The sequence below is a fragment of the Protopterus annectens genome, chromosome 9.part0 (genome assembly GCF_019279795.1).
Source record: "Protopterus annectens isolate FY-2018-M chromosome 9.part0, PAN1.0, whole genome shotgun sequence".
NCBI lineage: Eukaryota > Metazoa > Chordata > Ceratodontiformes > Protopteridae > Protopterus > Protopterus annectens.
The window spans coordinates 1,420,973,323-1,420,999,646 of record NC_056743.1 but is presented as its reverse complement, the minus strand read 5'-3'; the positions used below and the strand labels follow the sequence as shown (position 1 = coordinate 1,420,999,646).

The 26,324-nt window shown below is 42.2% G+C and overlaps 1 protein-coding gene across 2 annotated transcripts in view; it reads left to right on the top strand.

The window, feature by feature from the left end:
* Positions 1-26,324, top strand: part of ANKRD39 (ankyrin repeat domain 39) — a 426,259-nt gene that overhangs the window by 279,793 nt on the left and 120,142 nt on the right. For both annotated transcript variants that reach the window (XM_044084385.1, XM_044084384.1), the window contains exon 4: positions 17,477-17,680. In XM_044084385.1, the coding sequence (XP_043940320.1) occupies positions 17,477-17,680 (204 nt within the window). The remainder of the gene's footprint in view (positions 1-17,476; positions 17,681-26,324) is intronic.

The window sequence follows — 26,324 nt, the reverse complement described above, 5'->3', positions numbered from 1 at the left end:
GCGCGGGGCAGGTAGCAGCCCGGCGTCTGTGTGACATCCACAGACTGGACACACACCATGCTGTGGGACATAGGTCCTGTGCACATCCCACAGGGGCACACTGTGTCACTAGTCATGTGATAGCTTCCTTGCTGGTAGGATGACACAGACCCATGGTACCACCACAGCGGACGTACTGTATAGACATGACAGTTGACATCCAGTTCTGCCGTTCAGTGGACACTACCATGGGGGGGTCAGTACTGTGTACATTGCACATGTGTTTACACACGGCCCTGCTGGACATCATTGTGGCACACATTGCACCTGCTATGGAACGTTTGGACATGGTCACTTGCTGTTCCCTCCATTTCGGTACCTATTCTGCTACTACATTGTCCCATATGTGCAGGCCATACATATCTTGTGTATGTACATAACATTAGGCCATCGCTCCATCATGCATGCTATGCCTGTGATACTGTCTATGATTTGTGAACATATCCATCATGACAGCTTTGCATTACACATAATTGACATAGTCGCCCCCTACTGCGTGGGATACGTGCACGTCGTGCGCACATTCCGTATGACATCGATGGTATATGCCCATGCACATGTGTGCTGTGACACTATACATACATGTCCTATCCTGCTGTGGCACTTCATTGTTGGATATCCACTGCCAGCATCAGCGTGGGTGGTGGCATTGTTCTGTGTTTGCAACCCCTATGGCAGACCTGGGGTAGGGTTACCACCTGTGCCACTTTGCAAGGGACAGTCCCTCCTTGGGCAGTTGTGTCCTGACAAAATATACTACAAATGGCAAATGTCCTGAGATTGTAGGACATCACTATATCCCATTCTTATGTAAGAGTTGCATAACATACTTATTTATGTATGTACATTCCTAAATGTTACAAGACACACAATAAGCAACTTAACTGCTACAAGACTACACTTTTCTTTATGCAAAGAGTAGAGTTCTAACCTTTGTACTGACCATGGGTATGTGTCCACCTGTAACATCTGATGTGTGTCCCGAAGATTTCCCACTTTGGCCATTTGAAAAGGTGGCAAGCCGAACCTGGGGTTATCCCGGGTGTGTACATGTTGTCCCACTGCTGTGCACACGTTGTCCACAGTCATTGGTATGCTGCGCGTTTTAGCATTACATATCCAACCTTCGCCTCTCTCTGCCTGATGGACAGGTATCTTTACCTACACACACCGTTCACATACTGTACAGATTCGTCATACGTATCGTGCGTTACACACCAGTACATGTCGTGGGTTCAACATACCTTTCCGGCCTTTTGTTCTGAGTTCGTCTCTATTCCCTTGTTTCTCCTTCTCTATTCGTGTTAGTTCGGTATGAACATACGGTTTGAATATCCAGGGAGTCTTCCTTATATTCGTCGTCACCTGAGGCATGTGTGTTAATCAGGCCAATAGCTGTTCCTCGGTGTGTACTTATGCGCATATCAGCGGTGATCCCCCTTCCTTTCGTTACGCGTCGGCACTAGCCCATGGTTCTTTCCTCGTGTGGCCATTGGTTATTTGCAATACCTTCATGAGGATGGTATGTATTGTATCATGTTTGTGTGACTGCATCCGCTATGTGTGGTGTCGGGCACATTTCGCTGTGGTGTTAGCCGTGGATTGTGTGTGTTGAGTATGGTATTGTGTTCGACATGTGGGTCCCCGTGTCCTGGCGGCGTCTGTCGATGGCGTTGTGCATTCAGATGTGTTACATAGCTGTTATTTTCCTGTACATAGCGGATGCAAGGATGCATCAGCCGCTGCTAGTGTTTCCCGGGAGCTTGTTGTGGGTATGGCGCTGTCATTCACTGCCTGTATGTGTTTGCTACGGTTTTAGCTGTTATCCCTTTGATATGTGCAATGGGGTATATCTGCGGATGTGGGTGACGGGTACGGGTGTGAGTCTTGCATTTATACATACCAGATATGCTTGTGTGTGTGCTCCATCCCTGCTTGGGGAGCTGCGGGTTACCTGTCTGTTGTTCCGGGAATGTTTGTTTTGTTGATGTCGTCTGCTGTCGGTATCGCCTGCATGTGTGCTTCCGGCACGTATTCCTCCTTCACATCGGTTATATATCTGCGGATGTTCGTCCGTGCCTACTATCCATTGGCATTTTGTCGCTGATAGTTATGGTGAATGTGGTCCTATACTTGGGGCGGCCTGTATGCTACCGGTAGCCTCCTATTCGTGTGCCGCTTGCTTACACACCGCGGTATTTACGGGACCGTAAGTGTTCACGATCGGTGCCGGGATAGCACATTCGTATTTTCACCGTACATGCCTGATGCTGTGTAACGTTGCCGACGGACCGTGTGGAGTCTACCTTATGGCCGCCATACCTACGGTCATGGTTTGTACATGCGTCCTTTGCATCTCCTGTTGGCTATGGCCCTGTGGTACACTTTGGGACATTTCCGCTTTGCATCGTTTTACGTCGCCACGTGCATAGCCACTGAGGAGATGTCAGTACTACTTTGTGGGTACTGCTGTACATACGCCTATGGTTCCTGTACTGTATGCCTACACCTGTTATTACACTCCGCCTGTGACATGTCATCTACATACACAGTTTACACTGGCACACACATTACACACACACAGCGGAACACACGACAACCTCACCTCACACATACACATATTGCCGCCATGGCTGTCAACCTTCTATTTCCAGAGTGAGGAACACACACAGTAGTAATGTGAAACAAATGGGCATAATGTGGAACACATAGTAATGGCATAGTGACAACTTCAGCTAAGTAGGTCATAGGTTGATTATAATATGCTGATTTACTTACAATGAAGAACCTTTACTGACTTACTATGAGTACATTCTATTTACCAGGATGTCATTTATATACATTCCTAACAATGGATGTTTGACAGACATTTTCAATGTGGAACTTGGAGGAACTGCGAGGAACATGAACTGTTTTACACCCCAAATGAGGCGTTCCTCATAATGTCGTACACTTCACTGGTATGCTTTCCGCTGCACCGACGGTTGAACACAATACCTCGTTGGCATCGCCGGTGGCGGCGTGTATCTCCGCACTCATATCCTATGGATATGACACGCTTTATATCTAGGGTTGCCACCTTTTCAAATACCCAAAGTGGGACATTTTTGTAGAAACGTCAGATTTTGCATGCAAACACATACCCACGGCCAGTACAAAGGACAGCAATTCACTTTTTGACAGAATACAAACCTGTAGCATTACAGTTGCTTATTCTGTTTATTATCATATTTAGATGTTTCTTCTACAAAATAACTGTTTTATGCAACTAATAAAGAAATTATGGGAAATAGTTTTGTCCTACAATCTCAGGACATTTGCCATTTTGTCAATGTTTTTGCAGGACACAACTGCCCAAAGGGGGACTGTCCCTCACAACGTGGGACAGGTGGTAACCCTACACATATCCCGTTACTGTACCGTGGACTGGTGACCATCCCGACACGCGGATATGTATTGATGCAGGTTAACATTTCCATGGCTGGCGTTACCTGCCCTGCCCACCCTCCAGGATGATCGGGTTGTCTCATGACGAATTGAAAATTATGAATGATCTTTCTTTGGATCCATCTGTTAGGGTTATGAAGCCCGACAAAGGCGGTGGCATCGTACTTTTTGATGCCACCGCATATAGTGCCTCAATATACAACATTCTTCATGAGTCTGGCAATTATGAAATTTCTTCTCTTAATGAGCTTAATATTGCCTATAGGAAAATCGAGATGTGCTTAGAGGAATACCTACTACATCATAGAATTACTAGAGATCTTTTTGATTTTATGAAGGTGGACAACCCTGTTTTAGCCACAATAGTAGGCATTCCCAAAGTTCATAAAGACCACATGAATCCCCCACTACGCCCTATAATATCGGGCAGCAAATCTAAAACGTTTCCTATAGGTGTGGTAATAGATCATACTCTGAAATTCATTTACAATAAGTTGAGTCATATGGTTAAAGATTCATGGGAATTTCTTCGTAATTACCCGGTGAATATTCAGCAGGACCAGCTTATATTTTGTTCTATTGAAGTGGTAGATTTGTTCAGCTGCATTCCTTGGGAAGAAGGACTAGAAGCTTTTTCTAGCAGTCTGAGAAAATATTCAGAGTTGAGTTGGGACAAGATTTCCTTACTGGTAGACCTCATGAGTATAGTTATAGAGAACAACTTTATATTTTTTGAGGGGGAGATCTTCAAGCAAGCCAGAGGTGTAGCCATGGGAGCAGCTTGTGCTCCCATGTTTGCTAATCTGGTAATGCTTGATTGGGAGGAGAAATGTGTGTTTAACAGTACTTTTATCATCATATTGCCTACTATTCCCGTTACCTGGATGATATTTACATCCTGTGGAAAGGAAGTACAGAATTGTTTGATTCTTTTATGTCACATCTAAATGATAGTAGCAACTATTTGAAGTTTACTGCCACAAAAAACAACACAGGGGTGGCATATCTTGATACATACATATCCTTGGAAAATGGTAGGTTTAAATCTTCTATTTACAGAAAACACACTTTTACCAACTCCTACTTAGACTATAATAGTTTCCATCCACCCAATATGAGGAAGAACATCTTCAAAGGGCAATGTATTAGAGCCATTAGGATGACCTCTGAACATCAAGATGTTGTAAATGAAATAAATTATATGAAGGCTCTTTTTAAAGATAGGGGATACACCTCAAAAATTTTGGATGATACAGCTGAATATGTATTGAAGGAAAGGGGTAAGAAATACACCCCTTTATTAGGAGCCAACAAGATTTCTACCACATTAGTACCTGTAACTGATTCAGTATCTAATATGACAGTAGATAATTTGAGGCATAAGAAAAGGCTCGACGAGTCACCAATTGTGTGCGTTTTAGAATATGGTCTATTTAGTTCCAACATAATGAAAATTATACACAAGCATTGGCACATTTTAATTACTAACCAGGGTATGGTAGATGCATTAGGCTTTGAACCCAGATTTATTTATAAGATGGGTAGGAATCTTAAATCCATCCTGGAAAGTACGAATGCACCCAGCAAATCGTTAGACAATCACTCCTCCAAATGTGGTACTTGTAAACAATGTACCTACATACTTGAGACTAGTAGTATAGTTTTAAACAATGTAGGTCATAGCATAGTGCGTTTTTGCAAGGGCAATTGTAGGTCTACGATGCTAGTGTATATAGCAATCTGTCAATTGTGTAATTGTTTCTATGTGGGGAAGACAGAACGACAACTGCGTCAGAGAATTTATTCCCACTTATACTGCATACGTAGATTAGATATGAAAAATGCCCTTAGCAAACACATTCAAGAGTTGGGTGCCGCACACTCTTTTAAATTTGCCATACTGGAGTCTGTTAGAAACAATCCTAGAGGAGGAGATATAAAAAACTATTTGTTATATAGAGAGCTATGGTGGCAACTATATTTGGACGCCACAACCCCACCAGGTATTAATGAAAGTATATCAATAAAGTCCGCATTAATTTTGGACAATTAAATACTTAGATCATATGTTTTATTATATTTACTATATGAAGGGTCAACTTAGTGTTTTAATGTTTTAATAAGGTTTATTTTTAAGAAGTTTCACTGTAATACATTCATATTTAACTTTTCATACATTTGTATTATATGTGTTGTTTCAATAAGATATTCTTTGTTTTAAAATGTTTGTATGCCTTTAAACTCAGTATATCCTGTTTTTTGGCGCCAATTTTGGTTTTAAGGAAGTATGTGTATATTGTAAGTGGTTCTGATGAAGCTCGCCTTGTAGCGAGAGAAAGCGCTAAACCATTAAACGTTGGAGTTTTTATCATACGTTTTGCAGTTCTGTGGATCTGTGCTGTTTGTACTGGGAGCTACAGCAGTAGCGTGTAGCTTTTGCTGTGTAACGTTGTTTGTTGGTGGTTCCTGCACGCTTTTTCAGTTGTTGCCATGTCTATTGCTCACAGTCCAATCAGCGTTACCTCGCCTGATGATTGTAAGGAGATTTCTTGCCTCCGGTCGGAGGTTTCTTCCCTACGCAGGGAGGTAGAAAAAATTTTCTAACTGCTTCATAAACTGTCAGCCGATAACAGTTCGGCTTGTAAGATATCTGGTAGTAAAACTACCGCACAGGAAACTTCTGTTAACACTCAGCAACAGTTACCGGCATGTAGTGAGTCACCAAAGGAGCGTAGAAAGATTTGTACTAAGACACGCTCCAAGAAGTTTAGTGGTGTAGCTACGGGTGATTTCCTGTCTTCTTCTTCTTTGGATATTCCTAATGGACAGGACTGTCGGCCTACTGCTAGTTGTGCTATCGATCTACCTGGAGTAGCAGACCCTTCGGAATTTATTAGGACTGTCGGTCCTGATTTCACTTTCGATTTTTCGTTTGGGAATTATGACAATGAAGCTGTACGGATAGGTACGCGACCGAAAACTACTCAGCCTTTACGTACCTATGCACAAGTTTCCAATGAGAAGAGAGTATGTCAAGGTACTGTTAATAATACAGTAAATGATTCTTCTTTTTTTCGTAACTATCAGCTGTTTGACAACACAGCAGATAAAAGAACTGACAAGTCCAAACCTTTACAGGATTTTATTAGTAATAACTGTAAATTTGATCATATTGCAGATGGGAAAGCCCAAACTACATGACATGCTGTTAAAGGGACTTTGAGAGATTTGATTTATCTGTTGGGTAAAAAACTAAACAGTATTAATGCCATTAAACTTGATAATGCATATTTGAATTACTGTATATCCATCAAAATTGTACCAATGGGATTAAGATTTTTTAAATACCCATTGGGTATTGATATTGATGTAGATGTAGAAACAGAATTTAATACACTATTTGATTCTTTTGGCGTGGGATTTGTGAAGCTTCTGCTTAAACATAATGATATCAAATTGTGTAAAATTATTACGGAGGTAGAAGATTTAGATAATACTATTACACATGATCTTAACTTTAATCAATGGGAGAAGCTCTATTATAAGCAATTTACTTTAGCGGAGGATAGGGCCAAAAAGGCCTTTGACCGGAAACACAAAAAAATTATGAGAGACAAAGAGCAGTATAGCAGACATATGAGTTATAGGTGGGGTAATGATAAGAAAGACACCTATGCAGGGGCACAAAATAAACCGGTGGAACGTGCCTACGAAGAAAATACTGAACAGGATTTTTATTATGTTCCACCTTACAGGAACAAAGTCAATTGGAGGAAAAGAGGGAACTGGAGAATGAAATAGTACATTCTATTATTGATGCTACACAGCAGGCTGTCAGTACTTATTGTGAAGACAGTATAGCTGTAGTGGATGAGGTCATTCATGAGTATAAAAAATTCAAAATCTTCAATTATAGTAATGTACAATTGGAAACAGCACATTTTAGTCTGCTTTCCAAAGGGTTAAAATTTATACCTACACCCAGATTTCGTGTTGTTGATTCATTATTAGACATTAAGAAATATACTAGAAAATTAAATCTAGCTTTAATGTTTGATAACAGCAACACTAGTGTATCTAAAGCTGACAGACCCTTAAAGAAAAAAAGTACCTATATCCCGATAAACAACCCTATTGTTTCTATATTTGAAAGAAAGGTTATGAACGAGGTATATGCTCTTAAAAAATGTACATTTAGAAGAAAGAAATATTTTGAACAAAAAGACAATCTGTCTCATGACGAATTGAAAATTATGAATGATCTTTCTTTGGATCCATCTGTTAGGGTTATGAAGCCCGACAAAGGCGGTGGCATCGTACTTTTTGATGCCACCGCATATAGTGCCTCAATATACAACATTCTTCATGAGTCTGGCAATTATGAAATTTCTTCTCTTAATGAGCTTAATATTGCCTATAGGAAAATCGAGATGTGCTTAGAGGAATACCTACTACATCATAGAATTACTAGAGATCTTTTTGATTTTATGAAGGTGGACAACCCTGTTTTAGCCACAATAGTAGGCATTCCCAAAGTTCATAAAGACCACATGAATCCCCCACTACGCCCTATAATATCGGGCAGCAAATCTAAAACGTTTCCTATAGGTGTGGTAATAGATCATACTCTGAAATTCATTTACAATAAGTTGAGTCATATGGTTAAAGATTCATGGGAATTTCTTCGTAATTACCCGGTGAATATTCAGCAGGACCAGCTTATATTTTGTTCTATTGACGTGGTAGATTTGTTCAGCTGCATTCCTTGGGAAGAAGGACTAGAAGCTTTTTCTAGCAGTCTGAGAAAATATTCAGAGTTGAGTTGGGACAAGATTTCCTTACTGGTAGACCTCATGAGTATAGTTATAGAGAACAACTTTATATTTTTTGAGGGGGAGATCTTCAAGCAAGCCAGAGGTGTAGCCATGGGAGCAGCTTGTGCTCCCATGTTTGCTAATCTGGTAATGCTTGATTGGGAGGAGAAATGTGTGTTTAACAGTACTTTTTATCATCATATTGCCTACTATTCCCGTTACCTGGATGATATTTACATCCTGTGGAAAGGAAGTACAGAATTGTTTGATTCTTTTATGTCACATCTAAATGATAGTAGCAACTATTTGAAGTTTACTGCCACAAAAAACAACACAGGGGTGGCATATCTTGATACGTACATATCCTTGGAAAATGGTAGGTTTAAATCTTCTATTTACAGAAAACACACTTTTACCAACTCCTACTTAGACTATAATAGTTTCCATCCACCCAATATGAGGAAGAACATCTTCAAAGGGCAATGTATTAGAGCCATTAGGATGACCTCTGAACATCAAGATGTTGTAAATGAAATAAATTATATGAAGGCTCTTTTTAAAGATAGGGGATACACCTCAAAAATTTTGGATGATACAGCTGAATATGTATTGAAGGAAAGGGGTAAGAAATACACCCCTTTATTAGGAGCCAACAAGATTTCTACCACATTAGTACCTGTAACTGATTCAGTATCTAATATGACAGTAGATAATTTGAGGCATAAGAAAAGGCTCGACGAGTCACCAATTGTGTGCGTTTTAGAATATGGTCTATTTAGTTCCAACATAATGAAAATTATACACAAGCATTGGCACATTTTAATTACTAACCAGGGTATGGTAGATACATTAGGCTTTGAACCCAGATTTATTTATAAGATGGGTAGGAATCTTAAATCCATCCTGGAAAGTACGAATGCACCCAGCAAATCGTTAGACAATCACTCCTCCAAATGTGGTACTTGTAAACAATGTACCTACATACTTGAGACTAGTAGTATAGTTTTAAACAATGTAGGTCATAGCATAGTGCGTTTTTGCAAGGGCAATTGTAGGTCTACGATGCTAGTGTATATAGCAATCTGTCAATTGTGTAATTGTTTCTATGTGGGGAAGACAGAACGACAACTCGTCAGAGAATTTATTCCCACTTATACTGCATCGTAGATTAGATATGAAAAATGCCCTTAGCAAACACATTCAAGAGTTGGGTGCACACTCTTTTAAATTTGCCATACTGGAGTCTGTTAGAAACAATCCTAGAGGAGGAGATATAAAAAACTATTTGTTATATAGAGAGCTATGGTGGCAACTATATTTGGACGCCACAACCCCACCAGGTATTAATGAAAGTATATCAATAAAGTCCGCATTAATTTTGGACAATTAAATACTTAGATCATATGTTTTATTATATTTACTATATGAAGGGTCAATTTAGTGTTTTAATGTTTTAATAAGGTTTATTTTTAAGAAGTTTCACTGTAATACATTCATATTTAACTTTTCATACATTTGTATTATATGTGTTGTTTCAATAAGATATTCTTTGTTTTAAAATGTTTGTATGCCTTTAAACTCAGTATATCCTGTTTTTTGGCGCCAATTTTGGTTTTTAAGGAAGTATGTGTATATTGTAAGTGGTTCTGATGAAGCTCGCCTTGTAGCGAGAGAAAGCGCTAAACCATTAAACGTTGGAGTTTTTATCATACGTTTTGCAGTTCTGTGGATCTGTGCTGTTTGTACTGGGAGCTACAGCAGTAGCGTGTAGCTTTTGCTGTGTAACGTTGTTTCTATTTCCAGAGTGAGGAACACACACAGTAGTAATGTGAAACAAATGGGCATAATGTGGAACACATAGTAATGGCATAGTGACAACTTCAGCTAAGTAGGTCATAGGTTGATTATAATATGCTGATTTACTTACAATGAAGAACCTTTACTGACTTACTATGAGTACATTCTATTTACCAGGATGTCATTTATATACATTCCTAACAATGGATGTTTGACAGACATTTTCAATGTGGAACTTGGAGGAACTGCGAGGAACATGAACTGTTTTACACCCCAAATGAGGTACGTTCCTCATAATGTCGTACACTTCACTGGTATGCTTTCCGCTTTCGCACCGACGGTTGAACACAATACCTACGTTGGCCGCATCGCCGGTGGCGGCGTGTATCTCCGCACTCATATCCTATGGATATGACACGCACATATCTAGGGTTGCCACCTTTTCAAATACCCAAAGTGGGACATTTTCTGTAGAAACGTCAGATTTTGCATGCAAACACATACCCACGGCCAGTACAAAGGACAGCAATTCACTTTTTTGACAGAATACAAACCTGTAGCATTACAGTTGCTTATTCTGTTTATTATCATATTTAGATGTTTCTTCTACAAAATAACTGTTTTATGCAACTAATAAAGAAATTATGGGAAATAGTTTTGTCCTACAATCTCAGGACATTTGCCATTTTGTCAATGTTTTTGCCGGACACAACTGCCCAAAGGGGGACTGTCCCTCACAACGTGGGACAGGTGGTAAACCTACACATATCCCGTTACTGTACCGTGGACTGGTGACCATCCCGACACGCGGATATGTATTGATGCAGGTTAACATTTCCATGGCTGGCGTTACCTGCCCTGCCCACCCTCCAGGATGATCGGGTTGTCGGTCACTATGTTTACTATGTGGTGATTTCGCGTCTTACTTATCTGTGAACTTGCATCCCTGGGTTCCATATTACCCTGTTGTACTTTATATCTGTGTATGCGTACATATATTTCTACATGTGTACTGATATGTATTTCCGTATCTGTGTATGCACATGAGTACATATGTAGTCGACTTGTGGCGATAGTGGCAGCATACGGCTACGCCGTGTGCTGTAGAACTGGCGTGCGTTGAGGTGTTGGCGTTCCATGCTCTGCTGGCTATTGGGTGTGCAGTGTTTGGGCGGTGCCTTTGTTGGAGTCACACATACGTCCGCACATACGGTACACATTACGGGCGGACATGTTTGTGTGGCGTCCATTTTACTGTGTGTGCAGGTCAGGAGGTGTCAGTCCATGGGGCCTACACTGTCAAAGTATGTGCTATGCGTTCCCTCTTTGCCAGGGCGTAGGCATATTGGGTACGCCTCTGTCTACCTACTGGGGCTGGCTCAGTGTGTCCATGGCGCTGAACGCCCTGTGCCTGTGCTTGCCCTGGCAGTTGTGGCGGGCTTGGTGGCCCTCCGGCATTATGTCCCTGCAGCAGCTGTTTCCGCAGAATCATATTGTGTAGCATACAACATACTATGAATATGTGGGCACTTGTGCCTGGAGAGTACTGCAAGGCTCCACGGATGTATCCAAGCACCGGAACCGTGATTTCAACATCGAACACACGCTCTATGATTATTCTCGTTTGTGCGTGTGCCTCATTATGGCGTTCTTGCATGTGTGTGTGTGCATTTCTGATGGGTGTCATCAACCACGGCTCCAGTGCGTAGCCAGCATCCCCACAAGGTGACCTTGTGTGATGTCCCCTGGCGAATACCTGATACAGCTGTGAGGCATGCCAGATATGGGAGTCGTGGTAGCTTCCAGGGCTGCCAGCACACACATCCATAATAATGCCCTGCGCATTGCACACGACCTGGCAATTGATGGAGGGGTATCCCTTGCGGTTTATGTAGCGTCTACCCTGCTCCCGGGTGGTGACTTAATTTCTATGTGCGTACAGTCTATCGCACCCAGGACCTCCGGGTATTGTGCCACACGGTGGCAGCGGCGCATATTGCTAGCCAACTCCTCCTGAGATGTGGGGAAATGTATGTGCTCATGGGCATGTGGTAACATGGCATCCAGGAACTGGTGTAGTACCCTGGATGCTGATGCCTGTGAGATGCCCATTATGTCCCCGGTGGGCCTTTGAAAGGTACCTGTAGCCAGTATTCGCAAGCTCACACATACCTTTGTGTCCACTGGGATGGGCTCCCCTCTGTTGTCTCTTGTTCTCAGGCGGCCGGCACAGCTCCACTATTTGCTGTAACGTGTCCCTGTCCACCCTGTAGCGCTCTACTATCTCCAGGTCTCGCAGCCCCTGGTAGGTCACCCTTGGTCTGAACACTCTCCTTCTCCTGTGAGGCCTACGGTAGTTGTCGGCACCACCCTCCGCAACTCCGTCTGTCTCTGCCACATACCTATGCATCACGGCCGCGGCGGCACCCAGCATATACATATTAAAAGTTCCCCGTCTGTTTACACCCTACGGTGCGGCGTTTGGGAAATCGCGCTGTGTGTTGTGTGCATTCACATTTAATACTGTTGTGCTGTATACCGGTGATGTCATTGGGTGTGTCTGTGCGGCCGTATCCACGGATTATTTCCGTGGTTTTACGCTTGCAACTGCAACGGTACTGCCTGTAGTGTTACATTACGGTTGCCTGCATTGCCTTCGCCTGGCATCTTACATTACTGCATCCTGCAGGCACATGGCATATGATGCATTTTATCTGCAGCCGCAGTTATGCTACCTCTGTACTTGGCTGTGCTATTTCGGTTCTTTGCTCTTTGCATTTCTACTACATCCCCTACTATCTTTGCACTCATATGCCTCCCCTTTCCCGTTATGCAGGAGTCTGCATGCAGAGTTATCAGCTGCCGGCGTTTGCCCTTCCTGCATTGATTGGTGTTAATTGCTCATTACGGATCCATTTACACTGCTTCCGCATTTCCTCGTATTCTCCGCATTACCTTCCTATATCCGTGGTTGTTGACGGTGAGGCCGTCACATGACTGGTTTAGGGAACGTAGTCATCCTCGTGCACATGCATTTGTGCGCATTCTGTACTCTCAGCGCATCTATTTCCTAACACGCCAGTCCTGATGCTGTGATGTGCATTGTACAGCCCAGATTTGCTGACCTCCAATATCCTTCCTCCTACAGTGGCACACCCTCTGTGGTTGACATGTATCTCGTGTAGGCCACTCCTCGGTGTAGTACCGCTCGCGTTTGCTCCATCCTTACGCGGCGCCGTTTTTGCGATTCACTATTATCTGCCTCATTTGCATGGAATTGACTACTAATACATGGTTACGGCGTCGGACACCGCCACCACTCCTTGACAACCATTGCGCTGGGGTTGCAGCTTTACATACATACTATGGTGTGTGGTGGCTGTGCAGCTGATTTGTGTTCTACTGCTCTTTTAGGACATTGTCATATTATTTCATTGCTTTGCAACTTCTGTGCACATATCCCGGGGGTCTGCTGTTCTTTCTACATACGTGCCATTTATGTCATTTTTTACATTTTGTGCATATTTTCTTTGGACATTCTCGGTGCCTTTCCACATTGGCATATTGCACCTATATGATACCTGACTTTGACAGCCTTCCGTTACTCCTCCGGTATGTTTGGGTAAATGTAAACCGTTTTTGGTTTACATTGCCGTTCTACGCTTCGCCTCGTCGCCGTGGATCGCTATTTGCCCTCATTTGCATGGTGCAATACCGCACACAGTGTGTTTTGCATACCTACGCCGGGGGCGGAGACGGTCCGGCGCACGCCGGTAGTGCACGTGGAATTCATTCATACCTGAATCGCTAAGCAGCCATATTTGGCGTTATAACGCCGACGCTATGCTGGCGCCTGGCGCAAGGTTCATGAATCCCGGGGCCTGACTTTAACCAAGGATTTCATCCAGTTGATATATGGAACTTGCTATGTCCTATTTGTAATCCATGCAGCTATCCGTCTTATCAAGAGTACATCAATACCTAGTTATACTAATTTATTGATCCGTGTTTTGTGTTTGACCCTGTCAAATGCTGAAGTTAAATCTTTATAAATTACATCACAGCACAATTTTTCATTCATAGCTGTTATTGTATTGTTATAGAACATCATGTAGTAGGTGGTAATAGATCTTTTTTCAACATATGCATGCTGATATATGGTTTCATGTCCCAACCTATCCATTTCTGACAATAACTTATCCAATATTACCTTCTGCATTATTTTTCCACAACATGGAAGTTGACTTAAGGGTCTATATGACACTGGGTTTGTCCTACTCCCTTTTCCCTTGAAGACAGGTTTAATAAGTGCATGTCTCCAATTTTGAGGAATCTCCCCATATTTATATGACCTAGTGAATGATAGATACAATGGTACCATAAGTTCTTGCTGAAGCATTCTCAGGTCATTGTTACTAGTTCTGTCTCTTCCTTGTGTTTTGTTTGGACCCAGTTTGAGCAGTTATTTTTCAATATAAGCTAATGTTATTCCAGTATCTGGGGTTACTTGGATGTCACTAGGACAACTTATCACCCCTTTTGTGGAGGCAAACTGTTTTGCATAAGATTTTGTAAATATGTCTATAATCTGTTGTGTCTGAGAATAAGTTTTAGAATCTGCAGTTTATCAATTTGTGACTACTCCTTCCACATCTTGTGTATCTATAAAAATGTTTCCTATTATCCTCAATATCTTTATATACATTTTCTTCAGTTTTTTTCTTGCTCTTGTCTCACACTACGCTTAATCTGTTTGTCTAGCTTGTTTATTTCAGTTTTCAAAGTTGTAGTTCAACCTCGCTTCCATTTCTTGTATTTTTTTGTCTCACACCTTAATCAGATATCTTGTTCTTATGGAAATATGTCCCCCTGATGTTATATGCCTAGATCCTGATTGTAAACACTTTTTTGCACTCAGTTTCTCTTTCAAAACTTTCCACATTCCATCTGCAGTTCTTCCGCTGAACACCTCACTCCAGTTAGTTTTACATAGTGACTGTTTTGCTTCCATATACTCTGTAATTAACCTTCTGTGCACTGGTTTAGATTTGGCAGAATTATCTAGCACCAAATTAACCTTTATAACCCAATGATCACTGCACATCAATGGTGGTAAAACTGGACTTGAAGTAACAGTAATTTCTTTAGGAACCCAAACAATGTCTAGTATGTTCCATTCCCTGGTAGGTTTTTTTTTACAATCTGAAGCAATTGTTGTTCCTGAATATGCGTTGTTGAATCAATATTATTCCAGTCTGTTTTTGGTAAATGTAAGTCCCCAACTAATATTCTTCCCTGCTATGTTTCATGTAAGAAATGTGTGAATTCTTCTAGGTCATCTGCACTTGACTTTGGTGGTCTATACACACCAACAGTTGTTATGTGTTCCAGGGCTGTCTTTATTGTCACAGTTATGCAGTCTATAGTATTTGGTGTTATCACTGAACATGTAAGAATCACAGGTGTCATAACTATCTTTAATCCTTATCATAACACCTCCACCTGATTTTTGTTAGAATGTCTGTTACAATAAAAACATTTATACTCTGACATAACTGGTTTCTAGGCATTGTTCTTTAACCGTGTTTCACAAACAATAACAACATCAGTCTTGTGGGAATATATCAAATTTTTCAATAAAAAAAAAATATTATTTATTCTTCTAGCATTAACAACAATCAGAGATGCAGCAAATGTTGCTATCTGTGAACTGTTAAATTTTTGACCTGGCAAAAATCCTGCCTAGTGTTTATCTGCTGCAAAAATTCTCTTCCCTGATCTTAACAAATGCACGCCATCCTGTCTGAACATGTGTGTCCAAAACTAGGTTTGGATGCTGTACACATTTCCATTTTTTAAAACGGGACATTTTTTCCATGTAGGTATTTACCCAAAAAATCTTTTCATTCACAGTCACCTGACTACCCTTTCGATAGGTGATTTGCGAAAAATACATCCTAACCCCAGTACAAGCTATGCTATCTAAGAGGGGTGGCAGTTCCCTACCAACAGTCAGAGAATGCTTGCAGATGACATCAATTGTAGCAACACGAATAAAAACGGATTTGTACTTCCTTACATTAAGGCATTCCAAGGCTTGTCTCATATCTTCTATTTTTGCTCCTGGCAAACATAACACTATTCGATGTTCATTATCTTGTCTGGAGATATAAGTATCCGTTCCTCTAATAACTGAATCTCCAATTACAAGAATATCTTTGCTGGCCAGCTCTGAATAATCTTCAGCTTCTAATACAGTAATAGCTACTCTATCGGTTGTTACGAAGGATAGTTCTTCATCACCATTAGTCATATTAATCGTACTGTCTACGCAGTCTTTTGGGGTTTCTTCACAAAGTACAACTGTACAGCACTCATACAGGTGGTGGGGAGTATTCCCACATCCACCTGAAGTCTTTCCAAAGGGGTATCTCCATAGCAGCAGAGAGAGACCACCCCTGAATGAGAGGCCTGGTTCCAGAATGAGTGCTGTATATCCAGTAAGCACTTTTCAAACATTTCACAAGCTCTGACTTGCAAATGCAGTGAGGTAATATTTCTCATTCCAAGAGCGATTTCCTTGCCATGATCTACTGTGTCCTTACCTTTTTCCACTTCCACCTCACTCAGCCTTTATTACACCCGTTTCCATCATTTGGATTCACTGTGTGAGCTCACTACCCACAAAGCAAGCAACTTTATCAACCTGATCCTGACTGGACACTTTGGTAGTTGCCAGTGAACACCAGCCTCTGTTGCTGTCAATAGTTGTTACCTGTGGCATGTGATTAAAAGCATCCCAACAGCACAATACATGCATTTAAAATGAATCTGGTATCTAGTCATGTTTATTCTGCACTATCCATTTATTTAAGGTCTAGGTTTGCTTCTATACAGGGTATATAATTTGAGTTCCTCAATTTACTATTTAACTGTTTTCTGATTCTTTAAATTAACCATTATTTAGATCAGATTTGTTGATTGCTGTTTGCCTGCCCCATGCAGTTAAATCAGTTTGTCAAGGCTGAGAAAGCTGCATGCAGCATAGTTCTAAGGATCACAAAGGTACATGAGTCCCTCCACTGTGGCAAAGTCACAGCTCCAGAAGAGGAGTAATTTATTGTAACAATTAAGCTAGCTTGAAAGGTGTAAGTGATTTGTTTTGATCTACTTCTATGTTACTGCTTACTCCTCTGTATTAATGACAAATATGAGGTGCTATTATTCTTGCAAAACAATGATCAAACTTGAAGTATAGCGTTTAAGAAGGATACACACCCCCTCTCCCCTTTGTACTGTTACTCCTATATATTGGCATGACATGCAGTCTAGTACTGAAATGGCTAACACACTGTGATTTTTCTTTCCTTTCCTGTAAGCACTATGCAAGTCGTAATGGACACTATGCAATCTGTGAATACTTGTTAAAGAATGGAGCAAACAGCAATGCCCAGACTAATGGTGGAGCAAGCCCACTGCACAGAGCTGCTTACTGTGGACACCACAAGGTTGTAGTGCTGCTACTTCACCATGGCGCGGACCCAGTGATGATGGATGATGATGGAGCAACACCTTTACACAAGGTATGTTTTGGCATTTTCTCTTCAGTGTGATTGTCTGATGTCTCCATTCCTTATTCGCAACACCATCCTGTCAACTCTCCCACCACAAAGTGCTGAATGTACCCTCCCATTGTAGGGAAAGAAAGGGGGTTTAGTTGTTCTCAACACATATTCACCTTGGAATGTTTAAAGGGGAGCCCCAGGGTGGAGAAAATCGAAGAATTATGTACCTGCTTCATATTTTGTAGAATTGTAGCATGCGTCGGCTCTAGTTGTGTTGTTTATGGTTCACACCACCTGCTGCCAGGTGTTGCACCCCACTCAAAACTGCAGTGGTATTGTGCTTTGACATGCTAAAGTACAACAACTGGTGTTACCATTTCCCCAAGTGAAATAGCATACAGGACTGTTAGCCTTATCCCATTACAAATATTTGTGTTCCGTATTCATATTCTGTCTGCAAGCAAATCCCCTCATCATCCCCATCCATTTTTTGTCTGCCACAATGACTTGTATCATTTTTCTCCCTCCCCAACAAATCCTTAAGTGACCCAAGTCTGTCTTTTCCCTTCCTAGTCCACGTCTTTTTTTTTATTATTTAATAATTTAACGTTTTTGTATTTTTTCATGCCCAGTAGCATTCTGATTCGCCATAGTAAAAAATAAACTCTCCTCTGGGCCAAAATGTCTAGCCTTCCCTCCCAGGCAGCCAGACAGGAGCCATTCATGGTAAGGGAAGGCAGACCTGTGTATGTCTATAAGCTGGCTGAAAGAAGATAGATTAGCTCGAGAGGCAGCATTAGTGTTGGTACTTTGTTGCAGCATCCCCAGAAGAGTCTGCAGTGTCCACTGGCAAAAGCAAAGACTTCAGCGCCAGGCCCCTGAGTGCATGTGTGCTTCCACACTTCATACCAGTCCTTACTGCAGCATAAAGTACTACTTGACATTTCCAAGTATATGGCTTGTGTTCTTGTGTAGTGTACCTATTCTCCATCAAGAGTCATCTGCATTAAGGATCAAGGATTCCTGTTCCGAAGATGGGTGAACCATCATCAGACATTTACTCTTACTGTCCTCAACTGTCTGTTCTTGCATGTAGATTGGTAGTTGATCTTGGATTGTCTGGATCATAATCAAGGTTTTATCCACGGAAGACTGACTCTATAATTAGCCTTACCATGATCGAAGTCCATCCTGTCTCTCTCTCTCTCAAACCTTCACACCATGAATCAAGTACATCCTTTCCCTTCCTGCCCAGCTTTACCATGCCTCACAGCCATCTTGCAACTTCTAAATCTATCCCACCATGATCCAGATCTGTCCTTTCTCATCAAAGCCTTCCTCATCTTGCTCCAAGTCTGTCCTATCCCTCTGCAAACCTATGTGTTCCATGTCCTTTCTTTCCTTTGCCTTCCCCTTCCGTGACTTAAGTGCACAATTCCTTCCTCAGCCAAACTAACAGTTCTTCAGGACTGTACTTTCCCATTCCTATCAAGCCTTTTTTTCCTTTCTTTCGAGCTCCATCAAGTCGTGACCAGACTTCTCTTTTCCTCCCGGCAAACTTCACCATGGCAAAGACTGCCGAGTCAGAATATTTCCTTTTTAGAAACAAGACATCCCTGCTAGGTTTTCATCCACTGTTAGTCAGGATCTGCACACAGTCAGATATTTCAGGCATAAATCCCCCTAATAAATCCACATCATCAATAATGAAAGTGACATACCATAGTGAAGTGACACGGTATTCAAAAGCTTTAAAATGTGTTTATTTTGGTATCAGATTTGTTATATTTTCATTAGTATTTTTATTGAATAGATTAAAATTTTATCTGAATACATCTCAAAGCCAAACTTATGCTAGAATAATGGTCACTTCAGAATCATCATGTGGGTTAATGTATTTCAGAACAAGCCAGATGTGTAGCTATTTCCCCCCAGCTCTTTAATTAACTGATGAGTACATTTTGATTTCATATTTGTTAAGCTTAGTATTTCTGTCTTAACATGTGAAGGGCTACATTGCGACAGAAAAGCAGACCTTATTTTTATTATCATAGGAAGTTACTAGGCTATTGGCCCTGTGGCCCTTATAAATCTAGCCAAGAGTTTAGCCCATGTTTAGATAAGTCAGCACCCAAAGTCCCTGTCTAGCAGGGACACAAGTGGAATCCCAGGGGTGTATTTTCTATTTCCCATCCAGTTACCCAGGTTGCACTTAAAAAGGGATAACGAGTTACTCTGCTTGACATGGAGACGGAGTCTGTTCCACAGATGGTGAGTCTCTGGGACACAAGTCTGTCCCGCCAACAAGTCCTATTGATGTCACAGACCAGGTTGAGTTCGCTTGTGTGGGTTACTCGAGTGGAGCTTGACTTACGGATATGCAGCACTCCCATCAAGGCGGGGTCTGAGATTGCTTTGTATGCCAGACAGAGGTCACCTCTGAGGAGTCTGTATGAAACTTAGTAGAGAGACAGGGTGGATGTTTGAGGCCTTGGGATTGTCCTGTTGAGGAGCCTCTATGGTCTCTCCAGCTGCTTCATGTGCTTTGCGAGGTACATGCTGAAGGGGGCATTGTACTCCGTAATTAGCCTTATAAGGGAAGAATACAGGGATATCATGACCTCCTTGTCCCTGAATGAGATACCCTTACTTATGAGGTGGGCCATGTAGAAAGCTTTCCATACAACAGAAGCAACATGGTGGTCAAAAGTCAGGTTGCTATCAACCTGGATGCCCACATCCCTTACGACTGATTGCGTGTTTAGGACATTGTTATTAATGTGATAATATTTGGGGACATCAGTCTGCATTTTTTGGCACTCAGCTTGAGGCCATGTTTCTGGCAACAGTCATTTGTTTGGGTGAGACATCCACATCACTTGGGGAATTGATGACCATGCCCAGCTTGCAGTCATCTGCAAACTTGGTCAGCCATAACCCACTGATTTTGGCCTGCATCTCAGATAAGTATATCCCGAATAACAGAGGCCCCAAGACCGATACCTGGGGTAAGCCGCTTGTTACCAGTCTACTGCTTGAAGTGAAATTCGTATCCCATGTTTACATTCTGTCTACAAGCCATCCCTGCATTATCCCCATCCATTTTATGTCTCTGGCACAATGACATACATCAATTTTCTCCCTCCCCAGAAAATCATTTGGTGACTCAGGAACATCCTTTCCGTCCCCAGCCAATATATATATATATATATATTTTTTTTTACCATACGCCTTTTTTTCCTTGCTCAGCAGCATTCTGATTGTTGTAAATTTCTTGCCTAATAATTAACTGAAGATTGAAGTAGGGATGCAGTGTTGCCTATGTTTAAAAGGAGATTCTTAAATGTTTTGTCTTTCTTTTGAAAACAGGCCTCTGACTTTTTATTAATCCCAGCTTTCCCACCATCTCCTTGTTATATTCATAAACTTGTTGGAATATAATGTTTCTACCCCTTGTGCTAATTTATCTTTGGCCATCCTTCCATCCCTGTATTGTAATGCGTACTATTCTTTCCAAGGCACACAGCATTAAGTTTGTTTTTTATTGCACTAATAAGAGTTTCTATTAAAAATGCATCACAAGATTAAAAAGCAAAGGTCTGTCAGATTGCAAGAGAACTGGCTGGGCAGGTAGAGAAGGTCATGCAGTAATCGGGCTGGAAGTGAGAGGCAGGGGTCAGGTAGAGACAAACAGGGAGAAACCTAGATGGGGGTAGGTAGATAGAGGGGTCTGGTGAAACATGATGGACCGGAATTGGGACAGGTGAGGATAGTAGGGGAAGCAGGCAAGAAAGGAATATTCACTGTTGCAGCAAGGCAGAGGGAAGCAGGAAAGAAGAAGATATGGGGAAAGGGAGCCAAAAGTGGAAAGCAGTTGGGAGGCCTCATAAAAAGATTACAAGAATAATGGGAAAGGGAGATGTAGGAGCACAGGGTGGGTGTCGACAGGGGCATTGAGAAAGGGAGGAAGGCGATGCAGCTGAAGTGAGAAAGGGTGAATGACGAGCAGTGATACTGGGGAAGAAGAGAAGCATTATTTGGGGATTCAGAGTTGGGACAACAAATGGGTTTTCTTGACTGGAGATCATGTGGTGGTATGACTTATTGTTTTAGGGAGATATTCCTGATGGCTGCACTTTTAATAAATGCCTTATAGTAAAACAGTGAAAGAAATAATACAAACAGCTAAAACCATGGATGGGAATCAAAATAAAATAAATGCTATTAATTGAAGGAAAACTAGTGCTTCTGCCAGATAAAGGCTTTTTCCCATCCAGTTATCCTGGTTGCACTTAAAAAGGGATCATGCGTTACTCTGCTGACATGGAGATGTTGTCTCTTCCACAGATGGGGGAGTCTCTGGGACACAAATCTGTCCCACCAACAAGTCCTATTGACAGAGCAATAAAATGCAATAAACCACATTCCTGTGCTTTCTCCTATTAACCTGGTGAACTTGGGCATCCTGAGGCAATGTAGCAACTGCCTCATGTACACTGGCAACCATCTCCTCTTACCTCCCAACACTCAGACTTGCGAGAGATGCATTTATATATCCAAATTGAAAGCCATGCACTCTCCAGCCAAGAATGGGATAGCTGGTCAAGAGGAGAAGGTTGACACTTGCACCACATCACATGGAACACAGAGCCCTCCAGAGCACACACCAGCACTGCCTTTACATAAAAACACAAACCACACACCCACCTTCAAGGAGACTCTCAATAAAAATCTACCCAAACAGCAGAGACCTCCAAGGCAGAAACGCACTCGACCACAACACAACACTAATCACGAGACACATAACTCTCCTAAACAGTGTGCCACTCAACCAAAGCCCCTAAGCAAAACAGCATGGCCAACACACTAGTCATAGGTGACTCAGTAGTGAGGCACACTGATGTCCCACTTCCTAGGTTGAATAAGGAGAAAGTAACAGTCAGCTGCCTGTCAGGCGCTAGGATCCACCACATAACGCATGCACTCAAGTCCCTCAACAGCAGGTACAAATATAACTCTGTCATTGTACATGTGGGTGTAAATGACCTGAGACGTACCTCCCTGGACTACATGAAAAGAGACACGGAGGAGCTCTCGGAGTATGTATCCCAGGCGGGTATGACCCTAGCCCTAAGCAGCATCCTACCATCACCCAGAATGATGCCACAGTACAAGCAGAAAATGATTGACTTCAACAACTGGCTAAGTTTCTGGTGTCATTCTAAGGGGATCCAGCATCTGTCTGCGTGGAATGACATGACTGACAGACCTCAATGCTTTGCTAGTGATGGCCTGCATCTGTCACCCCTGGGCTTCCAGATACTGGCCAAAGCTCTTGCCACCCTTATAGTGCCTTTTTTAGGTGGTGTTCCAAATATCAAATTACCACCGTAACAGCTACAAACAAATGCAGTCTGAGGGTCATGCTGCTTAATGCTAAAAGTCTAAATCTCAAAATGCTCTTGCTCGAAGCACTCCTTAAAATGGAGAACATCGATATTTGTGCCATAACAGAGAACTGGTTCAAGGCAGCAGAAAGCACCCCTGCACTACCAGGCTATAGCTTATTCCACACCTTTCGACCCCAGAACTTGGACCGAAAGGCGATGGTGTTTCCATATTCATAAAGGATGCGCACACCACCAGACTGGTAGCCCAACATAACACATCTGAGGTACTTCAGGTGCAGCTAACATTGGGTAAGACAATGGTCCAGGTCGTAGCCTGCTGTAGGTCCCCAACCATGTCCCAAAACTCACACTCCTTGTTCCTAAGCACCCTGGAGAATATTAAGGTCCAACCTAACACTCTCATACTGGGCGACTTCAACTAACGCTCCATTAACTGGGAAAACTACTCATGTACCAATACACTTGCCCAACGTTTCCTAGAATTCATTCATTCCAATGCCCTGGACCAGCTCGTTCTTACCCCCACTAGAGGGAGCAACATCCTTGACCTGGTCATTACTAACAAGGGCGACCATTGATCCACACCAATAGTCAACTCCTCCCTGGTTAGATCTAACCACAAACTAATCACCTTGGAAATCCATATCCCTTCCACCACCCCCAGCCCACTCACAAAGGTAACCACCATGAAAAACTTCACTAAAGCTAACTTTGGGCTCCTAAAAACAGAGGTGGCTAACTTCACTACACCCATGAAAATGGAGATAAGTTGCATGACCGCAATAGAACAAAGACGCTCTCCTCCAAAAAAAGGAAACCAATCTGGTGGTCCCCTGCCATAAACAAACTCTACAACAGGAGGAGGAAACTGATGCGAAATGAGATGAAGTCCCAAGACTGGAAAAACTCCCTTATCAGCCTCAACAAAAGGATGAGATCCCTCATCAAATTCTCTAAAGCTAGCTATGAAAACAGAATTGTAGCAGATAAGGACAACTACAAGGCCTTTTTTATTTATGTAAAGAATCTCCATGGCAATACCCAGATTTGCTCTGAGCTACTGCACAATGGCACCTCCTATACAGAGCCAACAGATATTGCCAATATACTGGCTGACAGATTCAGTGCTAACTTTACCCCTGTCTCCCCCCAAGGGACCTGTCACAATACCAGTAGATTGCCAGGCACCCAGTATTACTGCTGCACAGGTTAAAACAGCACTGTCCAAGGCCAAGAATACAGCTTCTATGGGACCAGACAATATCCCTGGCAGTGTTCTACATGAACTACAGAGAGAACTGGCACCTCACCTGTGTGCCCTGTTCAATCACAGCCTCACCTCAGGCTTTGTCCCTACAAAATGGCGCACTGCTACAGTCATCCCTCTCCACAAAGGAGGAGTGACTACAGACCCTGGGAACTATTGCCCCATTAGCCTGATGTGTCTGATATGCAAAGCTGTGGAACACATCATCCTGGACCTAATAAACAAGGATATAGGGAATCTCTAAACTCTGGATCTCCCACAGTTTGTTTTTTGTGAAGGGTGGATCATGCCTGCTCAACTTGGTTGACTTCTTTGAGTTAGTCACCAGAGCTGTGGATGAAGGCAAGGTGGTTCATACAGCCTAACTTGATTTGCCCAAAGCCTTTGATACCATTCCCCACTCAGGTATCATAGAAAAACTCACTAAGCTATGCATCAACTTCTATATCACTAGGTGGGTTGCAAACTGGCTCACAGGTAGAACCTACAGTGTGAAAGCAGCTGACTCCAAGTCAGAGTGCTGACCAGTCATGAGTGGATTCCCACAGGATTCAGTCCTTGGTCCTCTCCTGTTTGGTATCTACTTCTCTGAAGTCCAGGCCAACACGAACGGACTCTGGCTGACACAGTTCACAGACAATTGCAAGTTGGGAGCTATTATTAACTCCCCAAGTGATGTTGACATTCTACAGAAAGGCCTCACTGAGACCAACAACTGGTGTCAGAACCATAGCCTTAAGCTCAATGCCAAAAAATGTGTCGTCATAACCCTTTGGGAAAAAGCGGGTTCCCATGAATTACCACATCAATGGTAGTCCACTGAACACAGAAGGCATTATAAGAGATCTGGGAACACAGGTTGACAGCATCGTCTCTTTTGACCACCACATTGCCACTGGTCAGAAAATCGTTCTATGTGGCATATCTCATTACTAAGGGTTTTGCATACAGGAAGAAAGAGGTCATTGTCGCCCTCTACTCTTCCCTCATTAGGCCAATCATTGAGTACAATGCCCCAATTGGCATGTACCTCACTAAACACCTGCAACAACTGAAGAGGCCGCAAAAGTACCTCACAAAGAGGATCCTAGGCCTTAAACATTTGTCCAATATATGGACAGACTAAAAAAACTCCAACTATTCTCTGTCTCATATCGCCTACTTAGAGGCAATCTCTGCTTGACTTACAAAGCCTTGTCTGAGCTCTGTTAGAAATGCTGCATCTGAAGAAATCGCAGTCCCTCCATACCACATGTTCCAGAGACTTCAACCTCATTACAATCAACAGAACATGCTGGAGGAACAGATTCGTAACCCAGAGACTGCCAATGCTATGGAATAGACTTCCCATACATGTCAAGTAGAGCACCTCACTGGCCCTCTTCAAGAGAAATCTTGATGAGTGGATGGGAGATATAAAATTCAACCCAGGCATCACTCCAGTGGCTTTACTCGACAGAGGCACTGGAAATTAAGGTCGGGTGGCACAGTGCCAGGGTAATCCTATGGGCTAGGCTTGTAAAGGCTCCAGGGCTATTAGCCTAGTACACACCTATGAACCGTATATATATGTTGAGCCATATACACACACACACACATATATATATATATATATATATATATATATATATATATATATATAGTAAACTCATTACTGGCTAAAGAGGACTGTTCTTGGATCACTTAAACAACTCTCATGACCAAACAAAAACACTTCATCATTGGTAAAATATGAATTGACCACTCGCTGCCATGATGCATTGCACCACTGCACCACCCTGCTTGTGTGATATTAAATATTAGGCTCAAATATAAGTCACCTAACATACAGTGTATAGAAAAAATTTCAATGGCCTTAGTCTACTGCTGTGACAAGCAGGTAGGTGAATACAGCATGATCAATAGTAGTAATTTGCCCAGCATTTTTGCTATATATATGGGTGTACTTGAAAACACAGGCACGCCAAAACACTGACGACGAGAA